Source organism: Equus przewalskii, chromosome 7, assembly GCF_037783145.1.
Source record: "Equus przewalskii isolate Varuska chromosome 7, EquPr2, whole genome shotgun sequence".
NCBI lineage: Eukaryota > Metazoa > Chordata > Mammalia > Perissodactyla > Equidae > Equus > Equus przewalskii.
In genome coordinates, this window is record NC_091837.1 from 22,920,271 (window position 1) to 22,939,857 (window position 19,587).

Below are 19,587 nucleotides of genomic sequence, written 5' to 3' on the forward strand. Positions count from 1 at the left end.
TCCTGAGGAGTGAACTGCATTGCGGTCACTCTCCTGATGCTGGAAAGCAATCTGCTATGAGCACTACAGTACTGATGTCTGCCCTGAAGAGAAGTGGAAAGAGACCCCTCAAAGGTCCCAATCTAACAAATGATTACACGAATCATTCTGAGGTTCCTTTCAAGCTCCAAAATGCTATGACTATTTACCAGGTAAATCACGTGCAGTGCTAAGCAGCAGCCTTGCCAGGAATCTGCTGTTAAACTCTGAACTGAGGTGGAAACTAATACTTTCACTGAAAAACAGAAATCTTTAATTTCCTCCTGAGTTCTGAATAGTGAATTTCCACAGCAGCAAACCAAGTTTGATGACTCAAGTCTCTCAGCAATTCTAGAAAGGAAACTGAAATTTCATGGTTTGCTGAGAAAGTACTTCCAGTTTGCCATAAGAGGGAGCATGGGAGCAGAAAGCATGTTTGTCCAAGTCTTTAAAAAAAGCCTTGTTTGATTCTGTATCCAAGAGAATGTTGGTTTCATTTCTTTTGCAAGGTTAGGATGGGACTAAACGACATAACACCAGCTTTCTCTTTTTTTAAGATTGTCTTAAGACAGGAGGGTCAAAGATTGAAAATACACAGATAACTTGGAATGCTCCTTCTCTATCCTCTCGAGATAAAATGCTCGCCTCATGCCTGGCTGCCACACGTCAAACAGCTCTAATTAAACTGCTCTTATTAAAAGGAAAGGGAGGAGGAGCTATGGCAGTAGCTCCTCCTGAGCAGAAAAACAATGACATATTTAACTTTATTTCTCTCCTGTCTGCCATGGATTTTTAAAAAGAAGGATTCATCATATATGCAATCTAGATCTCACCCGCACTACAACAATGGAGAAGCTATTGTTATAACCAAGTTTAATGGAAGTTAATCATTGGGTGCTAACTTACCCACTCCCTAGGGCTAAACACTCCTTGAGGACAAGCAAGAGGAATGATGTAAGCGCCTAGCACCCTTCGTAGAAACAAGTCTTTGATTCATACTCATTAGTCACTAACATTAGGTGAAAGCCTACATAAGACAAGAAGCTTTCTATAAGACACACACATTCATACGAAGTCACTTTTCAATACAAACCTTGATTTTGCCTTTGTAAAGGTAGCTTTGGCAAGTTACCCATTTGTGCATATTTTCAAATTTAATTCAGAAGAATTCTGCAAATTTATGTATTTTTAGTTTTAGCAACATATTCAGTCTCTTATTTTACTCAAATTATCAAAAAGTGCTCTCTATCATGTTAGCCTAAAATCTTAAGAAACAAATATACATGGAAAATGCACAGAGCTTAACATTTTCCAAAAAAATTACATATGTTATACAAATGAATTAGGCAGAATAATACATCTGGATTTATTTGGAATAAATAATACATTTGGAAATGGCTTCTTTTATTATTCCTGCCTGCTGAATTAAAGTAAAATGACAGAAAGTATTAATCTAAAGAAGAAAGTTAAGTGTTCCGCAAATTCCTGAGATCTGGTTTGAATTCCACATGCCTCTGAATGATGTCCTAAGACCCTCTGGTACACTCTCTGAACTGAGAAAACACATGATCTTGGATTCAGTTGTTAACAGATTTAAAACAGAAAAGCCATTATCCTATTACAAGATCCTTCTTAAAGGACAACCTTTAACGTTGGATTATTTCCCGAACTAATACCGAACGCGAGATAAGCAGCAGCCTTTTGAAATTTACAGTTCGTACAGTCAGTCCCGTGCAACAGCCGGCAGCCCTGAGCCCCAGGAGGAGGAGCTCCACGGGCGCAGAAGCAGATCTCACAGGCTGCATCGTTCTCCTTTATTTGGGCTACAGGGAAGACAGATTATTTTCCAAAATGATTAAGTACTCTCATCAATTAGCCAGCTAGAGTATCAATCCTGAAGGAAAAATGTCGTAAGCTCTTGTTCTGTAAGTGCCAGCTGTCAAAAACTGTTAGAGTTAGTCAAAGCTTTTTAATGTTCCAATCAAATCATGAAATGAGTGGAAACTCACTGCACAAAACCCACTAAGCTGCACTAATAAATGTCCAACGTTACATAAAAACTATAAATAACTTTGTACTTTTAGGTTATTTTTTTTTTCCAATTTGCTTTTCTTGAAGTACTAATGATGCTCTGCTTTAGTTAATAAAGTCATTTTGGAGCTGCCTTAGGGTTTAATCCACATACTCTTTCTGTGTGGAATATGGATGGCAAGCAATAATCAAATCAGAATCACAAGCATTCCTTGGAGTATCTGTCGTTAACAATTTCAAAAATTGAGAGAAGAGCACCAAAGATGGTGAAGGCTAAAAAAATGAATCACTAGGCTTACTAATCTTGCAAGTTGACTTTTCTTTGGGAATACAATATTTCTCTGAAGGGCATCTAGTCTTTTTCAAATATTTGCAAAGGAATTAATACTCTGGTTAAAGAAACATCATTTACTATTGTCTTAAAAATAACAAGCCACGGGGCTGGCCCCGTGGCCGAGTGGTTAAGTTCGCCCGCTCCGCTGCAGGCGGCCCAGTGTTTCGTTGGTTCGAATCCTGGGCGCAGACATGGCACTGCTCATCAGACCACACTGACGCAGCATCCCACATGCCACAACTAGAAGCACCCACAACGAAGAATATACAACTATGTACTGGGGGCTTTGGGGAGAAAAAGGAAAAAATAAAATCTTAAAAAAAAAAAAAATAACAAGCCAGTATCCAACACTCAACAAATATATCTACCTCAATGTTCACAAACAGATTATTGAATTACTAAGGGTTTGTTTCCACACTGAAACACAGCCTTTCCTCTTTTAGCATATGGTTGATCCAATAGTTAATCTAAAGGCACAAATGAGAAGGCTGGTAGCTAATACTTGACTAATAATAAGAGACTAAAGTATGCTGAGGACCAGATTCAAACCAATAATAACACTGAGATGCTTCTTTTTTCTTAACCTTTGTTAAAAGAAATTTCTTTCTACACTTTCCTGGTAAGTCCAGTCCTTCCTTGCTCTGATTGATCCCATCTCTTCTTGCAACATATCTCAATGCTGGTAAGGTTCTCTGATTATCAAAAAAGCAGCTTTTAAACAAAAAATAAGAGTAGAACATACTTGGAAACAAAGAGATCCAAAGCCATAATCGAGATTGTTTGTATATTTCACACAGGGTAAAAACAATTTTCTTCATTAAAATTTTTTTCCCCAGGAAAGGTAGAAAGAACTAACTCAAGATGGACATGCTAACAATGTGAAATCTTGGCTTTCAAATCTAAAGGAAAGACATTTTGAAAAGTATACTGAAACTGAAATGAAGTAAAGGGTAGCATATGAATTTAATTTCTTTCTTTAAGGACAAATTCAAAGACATCTTCAAGTATCTTGTTCAGATGAAGTAGAGATTGGAAGCACTTTGAACTCTTTCAAATTTCACTTGGAATCTTGTGCTTGACTTTTCAGCACTGATAACATCTATATTCCATGACAATTTTTTATATTTAAAATAATAGTCCCCAAGACCTAAACACTATATTAGATTTTTGGTGAAAATAAGTAATAACTCTTAAATTTAATATAATATAATAACATTAATACTTTACTTAAAAAATAATCAATTTTGACGCACTATATAATTTTTAAATAGCCATAATATGCACATCAAGTTTTATTTGTCTTTAAATAATACAAATAGAACAAATATGTTATTCAAAATATTAATTTTTCTTGAGTTTTACAGAAGAAAAAGAAACTGAAGTGAAACTGTAGGAACTGCTGAACTTCAGATAAATGTTTCTTCAAAACAAGAGATACTAGCTCCTAAAAGATTCCTCTAAAGTTAAAAAAAGATTAAGAAAAACATTAAGACATTGGGTTATTACATTTAAAAAAAACTACATTTCTTAATGGACATAGGTTTATGTTTACAGATAGCAAACTTAGTCTCTTCTCTCATAAAAGTCAGAAGACACCAATGATGTTTAAACTAAGCAAAACCATAAAAGTCTCTTTTTCATATTAAAAACTTTAAAACCTAAATCTCCTTTAACATTATTTTCCAAGAAAACTTAACAGGAATGGCTAATCCGAAAGCAAAATGTTGTACAAATCACTTTCAAGAAAAGAAAGACACATGGGATTATGCTTATAGCTAGTAGTATCAACTGAAACCCCAAATGATGGCACATGAATTCAGAGGATCAGCCGGTCCTCTCCTCCCTCCTGAATTACCTGACCAATGGAAGTTTGGCTTTGTTGTTTCAGAAAGCACTGTTTCTTACATTCCATCAATTGTTCAAAATCACGCCACATTTTTGCTTGTTTCATATTTGGACCATGACTTTCTCGTACAGCTTTTTGTTTTTCCCGGAGTTTCTATCGTAAAAAAAAAAAATCAAGAATAATTAAATCTCAGGTATAGGGATTTACTCCTATTGGTATAATCAGAAGAACATGGTATGCTATGTACACTTGATGAGTAACGTAAACTAAACCAGGTTCTCCTACGATGTATGAAAACTAAGAGTTAATTAAACTTATGATAGGCATAGGACAACCTGAAGTTAAAAAGAACAGAAAAAATATAAAAGAAAACGAGGGGGAAAAACTAAAGGGAATCAGGAAAGTGGAACAGTATCACGGTGTAGAAAAAAATGCAGATTTTGGAAGTCAGAAGACTTGAGTCTCAACTTCAGCTTTGTGACTAGCTATAAGACAGACACTATTTCTCTGGACCTCAGTTTTCTCAATTGTCAATTAAGGCTAATAATAGGGGATAATTATAAACGTATCTGCCTCATAAGATTTTTTTCACATGACCTAATAGACATGGGAAAAGTTGATAAACTATCATGCATTACATATGTTATTGTTAAATACTGTATTATTTCCTGAATCAGTGTATGCTCTATGTATATCCAAATAAATCAAATTGTATGCAGATAATCCTCAGGAAGAAAGTCTAGTGATTTTTTAAAAAGTACATTATTAAATAGGCCCAAATCCTTATCAGAATTGTTTTTCTTACTAATAGGCTATATGGTTCCACCTGCCAAAACTGTTCTACTCATTGACTCTAAAATTATAAACAGGAATAAGAAAAACTTTCAATAAATTGCAAAAATATACTTTGGTTCTAAATTATGGCAAACTGAGGAAGGGTGACTGAATGGAGGTGTAGCACAAAGTCAGAGACAATGAGAGGAAAGAAAGAAAAGAAGGAAGCAAAGAAGAGGGAAACAGAGAACATGATAGTGCCCACATAAGGAAACAGTGTGACAGAAATTCACACACTGACACTGAGTGTGAGAAATCACCAATAAGGACAGAAAAACAAGCTAAGACCCAGAAACAGATTACACAGGAACATCCTCAGCTTTTCCTCTTTTAGTATATGGTTGATCTAATAGTCGATCTAAGCACACAAATGAGAAAGCTGGTCGCTGATACTTGCCCAAATAAGAGACTAAACTGAGCTGAGGACCAGATTCAAACCACTTTCTGAAGACCGCCCTCCCCAGCGATGGCCAATGAAAGCACAGCAGACAGCAAACAGCAACAGGAAGCAAAACACAATGAAGAAAATACGATTGAAATATAATCAGCACAGTTTTAAGACAATACCTGGCAGGCAAATACATCTGTTTAAGTCTATGTTACAAATAAAGTATCTTAGAACAAATATTTTTATCCTCATAACCTAAAACAAAAATAGTAAGTCAGATCAAGAATTTTAAGAGTTCTGAGCATGATTTTAAGATTAAGGTCCCACTTAAACTGTAACTTTTCTTATATTACTGGAACAGTTTCCTTGTCAAAATCCTAACAACCTATAAAAGTTATTTAAAGAATCAAAGATACAATGTAGGCACTGTCTGTGTCAGGAATATTAAATTTAATTTGCTTCACAACCACGTGTGTTTAAAATATTTATGAATACAACTGACTTGAGTATAAATTTATTTTTAAGGTTACTGTCACTTAATACAGATTTATTTTGCTGATAGTTTCAAGGTACAGAAAATACTTGTCACAGATTTCAGTGTTCTTTAAAGGAGGAAGCAGTATAGTAGGGGGGAAGGTTGCAACTTTCAGTACGATCGATATTCCAGAGTACTTGGTAAGGCAACATCTAGCATACGGTAGTGTGAATTGTAGCCCTATAGGTTGATGTAATTTCAGAAACTCAGTTGGTGTGAGGAGGTCTGTGGATGTCCAGTCTATGCTAGTTTGGAAGGCTCAGGCTATCACTACTTTGAAAGTCTAGGTTTGTTCTCTGTCTTGAAAATTTAGATCTACTCCAGAAGTGTGAAGATCGAGGAGCTTAAATGATTCTGCCTGCATTGAGGAATGAGCCAGTCAACAGCTCATTTCTCTGAAATATACTTGATGTCAGATTGCTGCTACCGCTTTTCCCAAAGACTCTGCAGTAAAACACCACACTGGAAGGGAAAATAATAATCTTGAATTAGATTTAACAAGAAAGTTTGCGTTTTTGAAAGGATTCAAGGTTATAAATACAGTCAACCCTCAGTATCCAAAGCGGATTGGTTCCAGGACCCCCTGCACATACCAAAATCCGAGGAGTCAACCAACCACAGATCATGGACATAGGACACAATCTATGTTGGTTGAATCTACGGATGCAGAACCCACAGATACAGAGGGACACACAGCATCCATCCAGATACTTTTCAAAACAAAAGAAACAGAAATGTTTTCATGTGAAAAATTACATTACTTAACCATATGAAATGTCTGGATGAAAGCCAATTACTGATATTCATACTAAATCCTAAAAACCCAAAAATCTCCAATTAAAATATTGTACAAATGAATGTTTACAACTTGATTCAAATATATGCTTTCAAACATAAAAATTATTTTTTTCCTTTTTGAGTATGGCATGTCATCTCACCAATGGAATAATGTGCAGAGAATTCACAATCTCTCTGATAAAATGGAGAAATCATCTTTAAGAAGGTTTCCTTTTATTTTTCACTTACTATCGTTAATATGATGGACATTTATTCACAAATCATACAGAAGGAACAGATGAACACTTTTTAGAGAAATAGCTGATTCTAGGTTTTGGACAGGAAATGTATCGGATGAGCCTAGAACATTTTGTCATGCCAGAAAATAAAGAAGGCATCAAAGTCTAGCGGGATTGTTTCAAAAGGATTCGGAAGCTGACTTCAAGAAGTTTCCACTGGCCAAACATGAGGCAATTTGAGCACTGATGGGTACAATAATTGTAATAGATCAAAACATAACAAATATGTTAAATCTGGGAGTCATAAACATACTTTTGAAGAGTGATAAAGAACCAACTCATCATTTTGAGAACAAGTAAATAAGCAAATCAAGTTGTTATTCTGCCTTTCTTATACAAACTGTATCACAGGGTTAACTATTTGATAAGAAGTTGCTCTTTACAGACTTATTCCAGGCCAACGAAGAAGGAACAACATAATTAGAATGTCACCATTTTGCAACCTCTAATGAATTAATGTATCTAGGAAGTGATTATCAATGGCTGCCTACATTACAAGAAGAACCTCCTGATAAAAGTATATATTACCACCTATGAAGTGTGCTTCCCAAATATCAAATCATATTTAATCAAGCCTCTAGATCTAACTACCAATTCACAGGACATACTGGGCACAGAAGAACACACTAACTGATACCACAGGGATGCCATAAGCAAAGTTCAGGAATTTAGAAATCCATCAGGACAAATGATCAGACTTTCTTTTTTCTTTTTCTTTCAACAAATAAATTGTAAAGAAAAAATTCTAGAGAAAAAGAGAGAAGAGATATGTTAACTAATAGCAATGTATGGACTCAGTAGGATGCTGATTCAAACAAATAAACCACTAAGAAATTATGAGACAACTAGAGAAGTCTGAACATTGACTGGGAACTGGGTATTACGCAATTATTGTTAAATTATTTTTGGCATGATAACGGTATTGTGGTTATGTTGAAAAAGAATCTTTATGATACACACTGAACTATGACCAGAGATTTGCCTAAAAATGATGTGGAGAGGGAAAGGGGTGGAACCATGGATAAAACAAGACTGTTCATGAGTTTAATTATTGGAGTTGGGTGGTGGTTACACATGAGTTCATTCCATTGTTTTCTCTACTTTTTATATAGGCTTGAAATTTTACATAATAAAAAGTTTTGTTTTGATAGAGCAGAGAACATATCCACTTTATTTAGCAATTATTCCATTATGTTCTTTCTTTCTGTTTTTTCTGAGGCAGGTTAGCCCTGAGCTAACATCTGCCACCAATCCTCCTCTTTTTGCTGAGGAAGACTGGCCCTGAGCTAACATCGGTGCCCATCTTCCTCTATTCTATGTAGGACGCCTACCACAAGCAGTGCCATGTCCACACGCAGGATCTGAACCAGTGAACCCAGGGCCACTAAAGTGGAACGTGCACACTTAACCACTGCACCACAGGGCCGGTCCCTCCATTATTTTCTATACGATTTGTTTTTCTGAGGTTCACCTTTAGAATATTACTACTTAGGTTTATGGGAGCTAATTCAGCTTTCATATAAAAGCATACATACATGTATGTTTTAAATAATGATTCAAATCAGAAAATATAAATGAAGATGAATAATTTCATTATCATCAATTTATTTAGTCAGACCAATAGCTAAACTGTACAATGCATTAGACTGAAACAAAGCCATATTTTTCATTTGTCCTTTGAGAATGGACAAGCTTTAATACAGTATATATAAAACCATTTCCAGGTTGTAGACTCAAGAATATTTGAACAGTGAAGTCAGACACCTATATATAGTCGATATTTTAAAAGAAAAATTGCAGCTAAACAATCCCTAACTATGATGCTACAAACTTGACACTCTTATTATAAAAAGTAATAAGAAACCTCAATTTTCACTGGTAAAACTAAATAAGAAATGGATAAAAAGGTGTATAGTGAAGCATGGTTAGCCCTCACTATGCAACATGGACCTAAAATCACCAAAGATGATCTTAGAACTCATTTAGGCAATTTAACTTTTAAATTTCTAATCTACCTATTTCAGTTTAAATATGAGGAAGTAAACTCCAAAGTGGTTAAGGGGTTTGTCCAGAATCACAAACTTAGGACTGAAGTCAGTGTACTTGACGACTGGTCCTGAGTTGTTGATAAATGCAGGTATTTTTTAAAAAAAAAGAATGACAGAGCCAGTGTCTTTAAAATGACTGTCAAAATGTGTTGCTTTCTGAAATCAATTAGAGTAATTAACCAGTTGGTCATTAGTTGGGCTTGATGGTCAAGGCCCTTACTATTTGCCATGTCTTCTACTAGGAGTGGCTCAGAGAACTGAGAAAACAACACTCCATCACACACTCCTATTTTCAGTAGCCCTCATATAAAATTGGCAGGGAGGGAGCTGAATATCTCCAGTAAGGTTTTTCGATTATTTGTATTAAATGAATCAATATTTGTAAAAGGCTTAGACCAGTGCCTGGCTCATGGTAAGAGTTTTGTATTTATCAAATAAAATAAATGAATACATTTATGCTTATCTCATACACAGAGATACCTGAGAATAATCTGAAAACTTGTAGTGCATTACACATAATATTTCTGTTTGTTATGCAGAACCTTCTCATGAGCTCTTTGTTATTTAAAACTAGATTTTTTTCAAAAATCCATGTGCCTTTACTTTTATAAAACTAAATTCCTAAAGAGGAGTTTTTATCTTTAAAAGGGATTAAGGATCCAATTTCCCCTTGAAAACTGTACCATAACATTTTAAAAAGAATGACAATATTATAACCACGTACTGAAAACCTATATTGGACAAATTTTTAAAAATAACAAATACATTCTTACCTTTCCAAGGTTTTCCTGTTCAGCAATATTTTTGGTATACTGTTCCCTAGGGAGTCAACATAATGATTTAGTTTCAATTCACTTCAATTGATTTCACCACACAACTAAATTATAAATTAACATAGTTCTCTAAAGATGTTAGACAATATAGTTTAGAGTACTGGAGTCAGAATGAAACTCATTAGCAAATACTTTCTTTCCCCATCTTTAGTCAGTTGTTCTGGTAAATAGTAATTTAAGGGGAAAAAAGGCAAAAGATTGCATAATAAATTAAGAGACTTAAAATGTTAAGTACTATTTCTACTTAATCTACCCTTAAAACAATGGCAACTCATTTGCTTAAATTACACTTTGTTTTTGAAGAGGTTTGCAGACAGGAGAAAGGATACACATTTTACTTTATTTATTTTTTTGTGACGAAGATTGGCCCTGAGCTAATATCTGTGCCAATCCTCCTCTATTTTTTATTTTTTATTTTCTGAGGAAGATTAGCCCTGAGCTAACATCTGCTGCCAATCCTCCTCTTTTTGCTGAGGAAGACTGGCCCTGAGCTAACATCCATGCCCATCTTCCTCAACTTTATATGTGGGATGCCTGCCACAGCATAGCTTGACAAGCGGTGCTACGTCCATACCTGGGATCCAAACTGGCAAACCTCAGGCAGCTGAAGCGGAACGTGCAAACTTAACTGCTGTGCCACAGGGCTGGCCCCCAATCTTCCTCTATTTTTACGTGGGAGGCTGCCTCAGCATGGCCTGATGAGTGGTGTGTAGGTCTGCGCCCAAGATGCAAACCCGCAAACCCTGGGGTGCCACAGTGGAGTGTGTGAACTTAACCAGTATGCCACAGGGCTGGCCCTTGGATACACATTTTAAATAAACAGTTAACAGCACTTAACCCTGCAATTCCACTTCTAGGAAGTCATCCTACACAAAAACTCTCATAAGTTAATAAAGACAAAAGCAAAGACTATTTAATTCAAGATTGCTTGTAATAGTGAACATTTGCAAACAAATTAAATGTTGATAGATGGGGAAATGCTTAAATAAATTATAGTACATCCATTCAAAGGAATAATATAGAATAGTAAAAAGAAAAAATGAGGTAGATCTATAAATACTGAAGTGGAAAGAATTCTAGATAAATTATTAAGAGAAAAATTGTATATGTAGTTTAATCTTATTTTTGTTATACACACACATAAAATTTTCCCATGCATTTGCTAACACACACACATACATATACAGACATATTAGCAAATGCATGGGAAAAGAATATGGAATAAGGTACATCAAAATATTAACAGTAGACATTTCTGAGGCATGCCAATGTGGACAACATTCAATTTTTTTGTACTATACTTCATAATGGTTACCTTTTTGTTTTTACAAGTATTTCTTATGCAAGGTAAAAAAACCTAAAAGTTTTTAATGTAAAAATAAAAAGCACAGATAACACCATATTGCACTTTTAAACAAAAGTATAATTACATTTTAACACTACGTAAGAGAAAAAGTGAGACTTAAAGTGTTAAGGACAAAGATGAAGACAAAAGAACCAATGACAAAGAAGATACGAGAGAATTTAGACCTCAAATTTGGATGGAAACAGCCTATGTTTCCACGTAAAGCTAAACTGTAGTATTTAAGGAGAAATTAAACAACACAAATTTGGGGATCTTAGTTATAAACCACAAAGAGAAACTCTAGCAGCCTAAGTGAAGGAAGAGTCGCATTTATGCAAAAAGGGAGGTAGAAGTGATTAGAATAGAGAAAATGACAATCAAAAGTATCCAAAGTCCTTACAGAGCTGAAGTGAAGGCAGAACGTATGCACAGGAACAGGGTGGAAGGGAACAAACACAGTCCTGACAAATCTTCATTGTGCCCTTAAAGTTTATAAGACACTGAGTCAAACTGTTTGCCTCTCCAGCTCGCCAATGAAAAACAGCTAGGAGGATGTAAATGACATAGTGCTCAAGAAGAACACATGGTCATAGTTCAGATGGCTTTAAATAATTCATTTATTACCGTAGGCCTGAGAAACATCCAAATTATTTTAGAATTTCATTTATATTTTCTCAAGAAATCAACAGGCTCGCGCTCTTTTTCTATATAACACTAATATGTAATTTTAATTTATTCAATGAACTTTATTTAAGAAATAATTACAGAGCACCTGTTATGTACTAAGCATGCCCTGGGGTTTCAAGAAGAAAACAGGACAGGGTCCTTGCCCTCCAGGAACTCATGCTATATAATTTCCAAAACACTGCTGCATACATCATATTTAACTTCATCTTCTGTGGTATATATTGTTCTCCTTATTTTATAGATGAGCAAGTGATTTGCTCAAGGTCACAAAACTAGGAATTGGAAAAACCAGGTTAGAAACAAAATTTTATGAGTCCTTCTCTAGTACTCTGAAATAAAACATGATGCCTTTTCAAACAAAATTAAAATTTTCAGACAATCTTTCAAATCAAGCTAATTTCTTAGACCTTTGGCCTTACCAGAAAGTATCATAAAAGTAGAAAATGGAATAAGAGTAAAATATTATGTCTATAGTAATAATATTTTAAACATGTATCAGTGAGTTTAGAGTACAATTAACTCTATTTTATTCAAAATATTCTTATCATGTACTACTCTAGTCAGGGCACAATATTTGTCTACAGGAAAACTAAGGAATGGTAAAATTTATAACTTTTAAAATGAAGAATAAGAATATCCAGCTTGAAAAATGATCAGAAAACCAATAGTTTAGGAGCAATAGTTCCTTCTTTACTATTTATATTGATAACTTTGGAAGAAATGAAACAATTTCTAAAACGTTTTACTTTTCAAGAACAAAATTAACTTCTCATATTTGTGAAATATTAGCATTGATCATATAGTTTTTTTATTGACAATATAGATTTATTTGAGCAAAATTTACATTCAATGAAAGAATCTGAATAAACACATTTGATGTTAGCATATTAAAAAATATTGTTCTATTTATAGGATATTTTCAGTCTGGCTTGCATTCCAATGCACTATATATAAAAAAATTTAGACTCTGCAAGACATTGTATTTCTTAGATTCCTTTTTGTAACATTAATGTATAATGACACTAAAAATCTCAACTGCAATATAAAATAAATGTGAATTCTAACACTTTGAGGTGTTACTGTATGATAAAAGCAAAATATTTGAATTATCATAAGGGACAAAAAAAGCTCTCTTGTTCAATTACTGCATTTTATCACAGCTATCAATTCAAATATAAATGTATTTTCTAAGGCAGCATTTGATATATTACTTGTAGGCTGCAAGCTAGGATTATAAAAAAATTCACCATATAAGGACTAGTGGTATTTACACACCCTGCCTCATTTTGAAGGCTGGCACTCTGCAACGACACAGTTTCTAGCTGAAATGCAGTCACTCACACTGCACAATAAGTAGGCAGATGATTAGAGTCCGGGCTATGTGGGACTAAAAATAGACCACCCTTAGTGCTTATAAAAAAGCAACTATGAAATTATATGTATTCTTGGGGAGGGGGGAATGGAGAGCTATTGGGTAATGATTACAAGAGTTTCTGTTTGAGGTGATGAAAAGTTTTGGTCAAATATAGTGGTGATGGTTGCACAATATTGTGAATGTAATCAATGCTCTGAACTGTACACTTAAAAATGGTTAAAATGGCAAATTTTATGTTACATATATATCTTTTGCCACAATAAAAAAATTAAGCAAGCAAGAAAAAAAATTATATGTATTCCGACTTAGTTAGCAGAGCTGGACTATCTAGATGATGCTTAACAAGATTTAACCCTAAATAATAATATCTTAGTGTCTTGCTCATTTAAGTACTCCAAATTTTATAATTCTATCTTATTTACAAATCTTATATAGGGGAAAATTTTAAGTAACAATATAAAAACAACAAAATTACTTGCCGAATTGCCTTTCTTTTTTCTTGTTGGTCAGAAGAGACATATGCCTTCATTTCATCAGTAGCGCGACGAAGCTGTACTTCCAGGTTCTAAGTGGAAAGACGAAGTTTTAGGTTATGTCCTTAATACAGAGGAATCTCAGAAAAGTTTTTGATTCATTTCCTTTGTCTTACTTTAATCATGCAATTCGTATAATGGTATCTACTTTCTTCTTGAAGACATTCTTCACGGAGTCCTCTGACTTCCTACAACATAATTTTAAATGGGAAATATTATTGAAAGAATAATCAGATGTGGAGAGGATGACTTTAAACGTACAACAAAAGAAATACCATCAGGGTCATTTCCGCCTCTGCAATTGTAACTTTCTTTACTATAATAGCCTAGGCTGCAATCTTTTCTAGAGAACGCTCATACCATTCTAAAACCTACAGGTTCAGTTATTGATTTATTAAGTACCCATTGTGTGCCCAGCTCTGTGCTAGGTGCTGGGGACACAGCAGTGAATAAGAGACAAGTCTCCACTCTCATTCAAGTAGAGAAAACAGACATAAACAAGGAAACACATAATGAAGATAGTTTCAGACGGGAATAAGGACTATGAAGAAAATTCAGCAGTAGAGTGTGATGGGGTGACTGCATGGGCAACATTAGATAGGGTGATCAGAGAAGACTTCTAGGAAGAGGTGACATTTAGGCTGAGATCTGAAAGATGAAAAGGAGAGATCAAGGCAAAGAGATGGGGGCAGAGTGTCCCAGAGAGAGAAGGGCACAAACAAAAGCCCTGAGGTGAAACAAGCTTGGCCTGTTTGAAGTACAAGAAGAAGGCAGTGTGGCTGGAGCCCCATGGATGAGGAGTGGAGCACATGGATGTGAAGCTCATAAGGCAGGTGGGGCCTTGTACACCACAGTTTGGAAGTTGATTTTAAGAGGAACGGGAAGCCAATGAAGGGTCGCCTAAGTTTTATACAGATTTCTTTGTCTGCTCTATGGAGGAAAAAACCTTAGGATAGCAAAAGTAGAGGTGGGAAGCATGTGGTGGTAACTGTGGGAGTCTAGGAAAGACATGATGCCGGCCTGGACTTTGCAGTAGTGGTACAAATGGAGAATTCGGTGTGTACACATCCAGTGTGAAGAAATAAAGATCTCTGGAGCTTAGGAGGCAGACTCAGAAGATGAGGGTAAAGATTTGGGAATCTTTTGACATCGGTGTAGTGAAAATATGCACACACACAGGCAGTTTCTGCTAAATTATTAAAATAAAAACTGTCTTCTTACCTGTTCTAATTTGGACCGATTGCTTTCGAGGCCTGCTGCACAGCTATCATACTGGGATTTCTTTTCATCACACTCCTGGGTTAGTTCCTAATATGAAAAGGGTAAATGATTGAATAAGTGAAAAACAAAGGTCTAAAATGTGGCTCTGAAACAATGCATGCCCTTGTCAGTCTTGTAACTTAACTCTAAGCTTCCTGCCATACTTAAGAGTTATTTATACAACAATCAGACATTTGAGAATTATGACAGATGAAGGTGCTGATAAAAATAATAGCTACCATGTAATGAGCTGTGTGCCAGGCTCTTTATTAGGAGCTAGGGATACAAGAGTGAACAAAACAGCCAAAAACCCTTCTCCTCAAGTAATGTTCAGACAAGTAAACAGGCTGCAGAATGCTATCATGGGAAAATACAAGTGTTATGGGAGCACATGGGACTTTCACCGGACCTAACCCAGGCTTGGGGATCAGCGGGGACAACTTCCTGGAGAAACTGATATCTCAGTTGAGGTACGAAGGATTAGTAAGAATAGCCAGGGGGAAGGTGGACAGGGGAGGAGAATGTTCAGAAAAAAGGAACACTATGTATAAAGGCTGGAAGCTGGAGAGAAGAAGAACAATTTAGGACGTACAAGTAGTTTATTATGCTGAAGTGTGTCTGGGAAGTATGAGAAGAGGCTGAAGACTTCGGAAGGGTCCTGATCAGAACTCTGTAAACCATGTTAGGGTGTCTGAGCTTTCCTCTTGACAGTAACTAAATCTCATGACAACCCCCTGAGGTATGTGTTAATATCCTCATATCATGCTTGGACAAAGTTCAGGGAGGCCAGGTACCTCACCAAAAATACACTGATGGAAAAGGGTGTCAGAATTTTAATTCAGGCTGTTTGAGTAGTTTCAAACTTTCTTCTAACATAACATTTTGAATTAAGTAATCTGAAAATCTTCAACTACAAATACCTAGAAATGCTACAAGTATCTTCAAACGCCTGATAAGGTGGACCAAACATCCTTTCCAATCCAGAGCTAACCTGAATTCTCAAGGAAGTAAGAGGTATTATGGATCAGAAACAAAGGATGACCCCCTGTGGCTACCCTTTGGTGAAGGGAGTCGGGAACAGTCAATCTTGGTGACAGAATGATTATAATGTCCAGGCAGGACAAAAGGCAGAGTGGGAAATTAGAAGTGAGAACCCCACAGAATCCAAGCTGTTTTTTAACTTGGGAACCTGCGAGCAAAGGGTTAACACCAGGCCTGGACTGATGTAGGCCAGCCTCAGAAGGACCTTGGTTTCACATAGCACCATTTTCTCGGGAACTTGAGAGTTAACATAAATGGGTAATGTTGTGTGTGCTTCCTTCGTTGTGTGAGACTGCATCTGGTTTGGGGTGACAAGCACAGTATAAAAGATTGGTAGGAAAAAGGAGCTGTGGCTTTTAAGTATCAAAATGACCTATAGACACCTAAGGCTCCCATGGGTGACAGTGATACACTCCCTAAGTGGGAGAAGGGGCAACAGAGGCTGTATACTTAGGTAGCTGCTGGGCCTCTCAGTGAGATGAAGGCATTAGAGTAGATGAAAGCCTTTTTTTGGTCTGTAAGTCTGATGGCCAAACTGATTAGTAAATGTAGCCATGCTGCTGCAGAGGCAGATGGGAAAAGGGAGCCTGTCCCCAGGCAGGTCTGGGTTTGAATTTATCTTACTAAATGGTGGAAGAACTCCCAAGCTGAGACATTAACTCAAAATTAGCTCCAAGCTTGTGGTATTCCTAAAACACCTGGCAGAACAACTGCAAAACCACTCTAAAGGGACACACTCTCCATCCTAGCTACCAGGACGGAAGAGACAACACTGTACTAAAGAGAAGCTCACAATCCCAAAGTATAAAGAGATGAGGAAATGATTGATCCATTGAGTGAGAACCGGAAGATATAAAAAACAGTAAGACTATACCTCCAGGAACTTTGGATACTAGAAATAAGCCTACTGAATAAGTATGCTTAAAATACTTAAAGTGATGAAGGAAGAACTGAAAACAAAAGATTAAAAAAAAAGGTGCAGTGAGTAAAAACACACAAAAATGAAAAAAAAAAACAGTCACTGAAATTGAAAAATGAGTAGACGGCAGTAAGATTAGACACAGCTCAGGAGATAAAAGAATGAACTAGCAAATAGAGATGAAGAAATTATTTAAAATTCATCACAGACAGAAAAAACATGAAAATATGAAAGTGAGGTTATGCAATAGGGAAGAGAATAAATATGTCTAACATATATCTAATAGGAGTTGCTAGAGAACAGGCTAGAAAAAAAATGGGAGAGAATATTTGAAGATATTATGTAGAATTTTTCCAGAATTAATGAAAGACAAAAAGCACAAATTCCAGCAGAGCAAATAAAACTAAATTCATGCTTAGAACACAGTAGTAAAACTAGACAACACCAAAGACAAAGATAAAAATATTAAAATCAATTACAGTCATGGTCAGTTAACAAGGAGGTATATGTTCTGAGAATGTGTTGTTAGGTGATTTTGCTGTTGTGCGAATACCATAGAGTGTACTTAGACAAACCTAGATCGTATAGCCTACTATACATCTAGGATATATGGTACTAATCTTATGAGACCACCATTGTATGTGTGGTGTGTCATCGTCCGAAATGTCCTTATGTAGCCCATGACTATCTAGGGGAGATATTACCTAAAAAGAAATGATAATTAACTGATAGCAGACCCTTCAACACAAGAGAAACTAGAAAGCAATGAAAATAATTTTTTTCTGACCAAACCATTATTCAAGAAGAAAAGAAAAGATGGTTTACTTATCATAATAATTCTTTACTGAGAGATATACTAAAATAAAACAAAACACAGACATTTAATTTCAGGAAGAAGGAAACTGAATCTAGAAGGAAGGATTAAAAGACAAGAAGCAATGCTTAGAATTGCTAAATATGTGGATAAATCCAAACAGGAAATGACTGTATAATGTAGTAATTATAACAGTAATGACCACCATAACAACTACTTTTAGAGATAAAGAAATAAAGTGGAGGGGCCAGCCCCATGGCTGAGGGGTTGAGTTTGCGCACTCCGCTTTGGCAGCCCTGGGTTTTACTGGTTTGGATCCCGGGTGCAGACATGGCACCACTCATCAGGCCATGCTGAGGTGGTGTCCCACATAGTACGACCAGAAGGACCTACAACTAGAATGTACAACTATGTACTGGGGGCTTTGGGGAGAAGAAGAAGAAAAGAAAAAAAAAAGATTGGCAACAGATGTTAGTTAGCTCAGGTGCCAACCTTCAAAAACAATTAAAAAAAAAAAGAAAGAAAGAAAGTGGAAATAAAATACCAGAGCATAAAAATCACACATGTAAGGCAGGAGACAGTGTTAAAATATTCTAAGGCCCCTGTATTGTTCAGGAGATGCTGACTAACTTTAGACTTTGTTAATTCAGGAAAATATGTTAAAAATTTAAGAGTAAACAATATCAGAATAGAAAAAGATTGAAAAGGAAATAAAGGGAAAAAAGAAGATAAAAGAAAAGAGAATTGGTGTAATGGAGGTAGGAAAGAAGAAAAACAGCCAAGAAAAAGCATAGTAAATAGGATATACAAAATAGAAATAAATTCCAATAATAAGAGTAAATGTAATGAGACTAATCTCACCAATTAAAAGACAGATTCTCAAACTAGGTGTAAGAAACTATACTTAACACAAAGTCCAGCTACATACTATTTATGAGACATATGTATACACGACAGAAATAAGGATACAGAAAGCTGAAAGCAACAGAAATAAAAAGATATACCAAGCAATACTAATCACAAGAAAGCTGGTATACCTACGTTAATAGCAGACAGGATAAGACCCCTAGACAAAAAAATGCTACCAAGAATTTTTTAAAAGAGTCAAAAAATAATGATAAACAAATAATTTACAAGGGAATTTTGTTTTTTAAACCAGGAATCTTGTAAAAATTGTGGTAAAATACACATAACATAAAATTTACCATTTTAACCATTTTTAAGCGTAAAGTTCAGTAGTGTTAAGTACATTCACATTGCTATACAACCAATCTCCAGAACTCTTTTCATCTTGCAAAACTGAAACTCTGTACCCATTACACGATAACTCCTCCATTTACCAGGAAGTTTTGAACAACACATTTAAGCAGCTTGATCTCATGAACACATGGAGAACCCAGTACTCAAGAACTGGAAAACACACATTCTCTTCCAGATCAAGTTACTAAAAAAATTAGGTTGGCCTCAGATCTCTCCATGACCACACTTAACCCTGGAAGACTGTGGAGCTGTACTTTAAAAATTCTCAAGGAGACCTGGCCCCATGGCAGAGTGGTTAAGTTCATGCACTCCACTTCAGTGGCCCAGGGTTTTGCTGGTTCGGATCCTGGGTGTGGACCTAGCACCACTCATCAAGCCATGCTGGGGAGACATCCCACATAGCACAACCA

General features: G+C 35.7%; 1 protein-coding gene across 9 annotated transcripts in view; it reads right to left on the reverse strand.

The window, feature by feature from the left end:
• Positions 1-3,662: 3,662 nt before the first annotated feature.
• IFT81 (intraflagellar transport 81) overlaps positions 3,663-19,587 on the reverse strand; it is a 185,944-nt gene continuing 170,019 nt past the window's right edge. For all 9 annotated transcript variants that reach the window (XM_070628993.1, XM_070628996.1, XM_070628995.1 and 6 more), the window contains 6 exons: positions 15,105-15,191; positions 14,000-14,071; positions 13,830-13,915; positions 9,884-9,929; positions 4,239-4,382; positions 3,663-3,840 (listed from right to left, as the gene is read on the reverse strand). In XM_070628993.1, the coding sequence (XP_070485094.1) occupies positions 3,790-3,840; positions 4,239-4,382; positions 9,884-9,929; positions 13,830-13,915; positions 14,000-14,071; positions 15,105-15,191 (486 nt within the window). In that variant the 3' untranslated portion in view covers positions 3,663-3,789. The remainder of the gene's footprint in view (positions 3,841-4,238; positions 4,383-9,883; positions 9,930-13,829; positions 13,916-13,999; positions 14,072-15,104; positions 15,192-19,587) is intronic.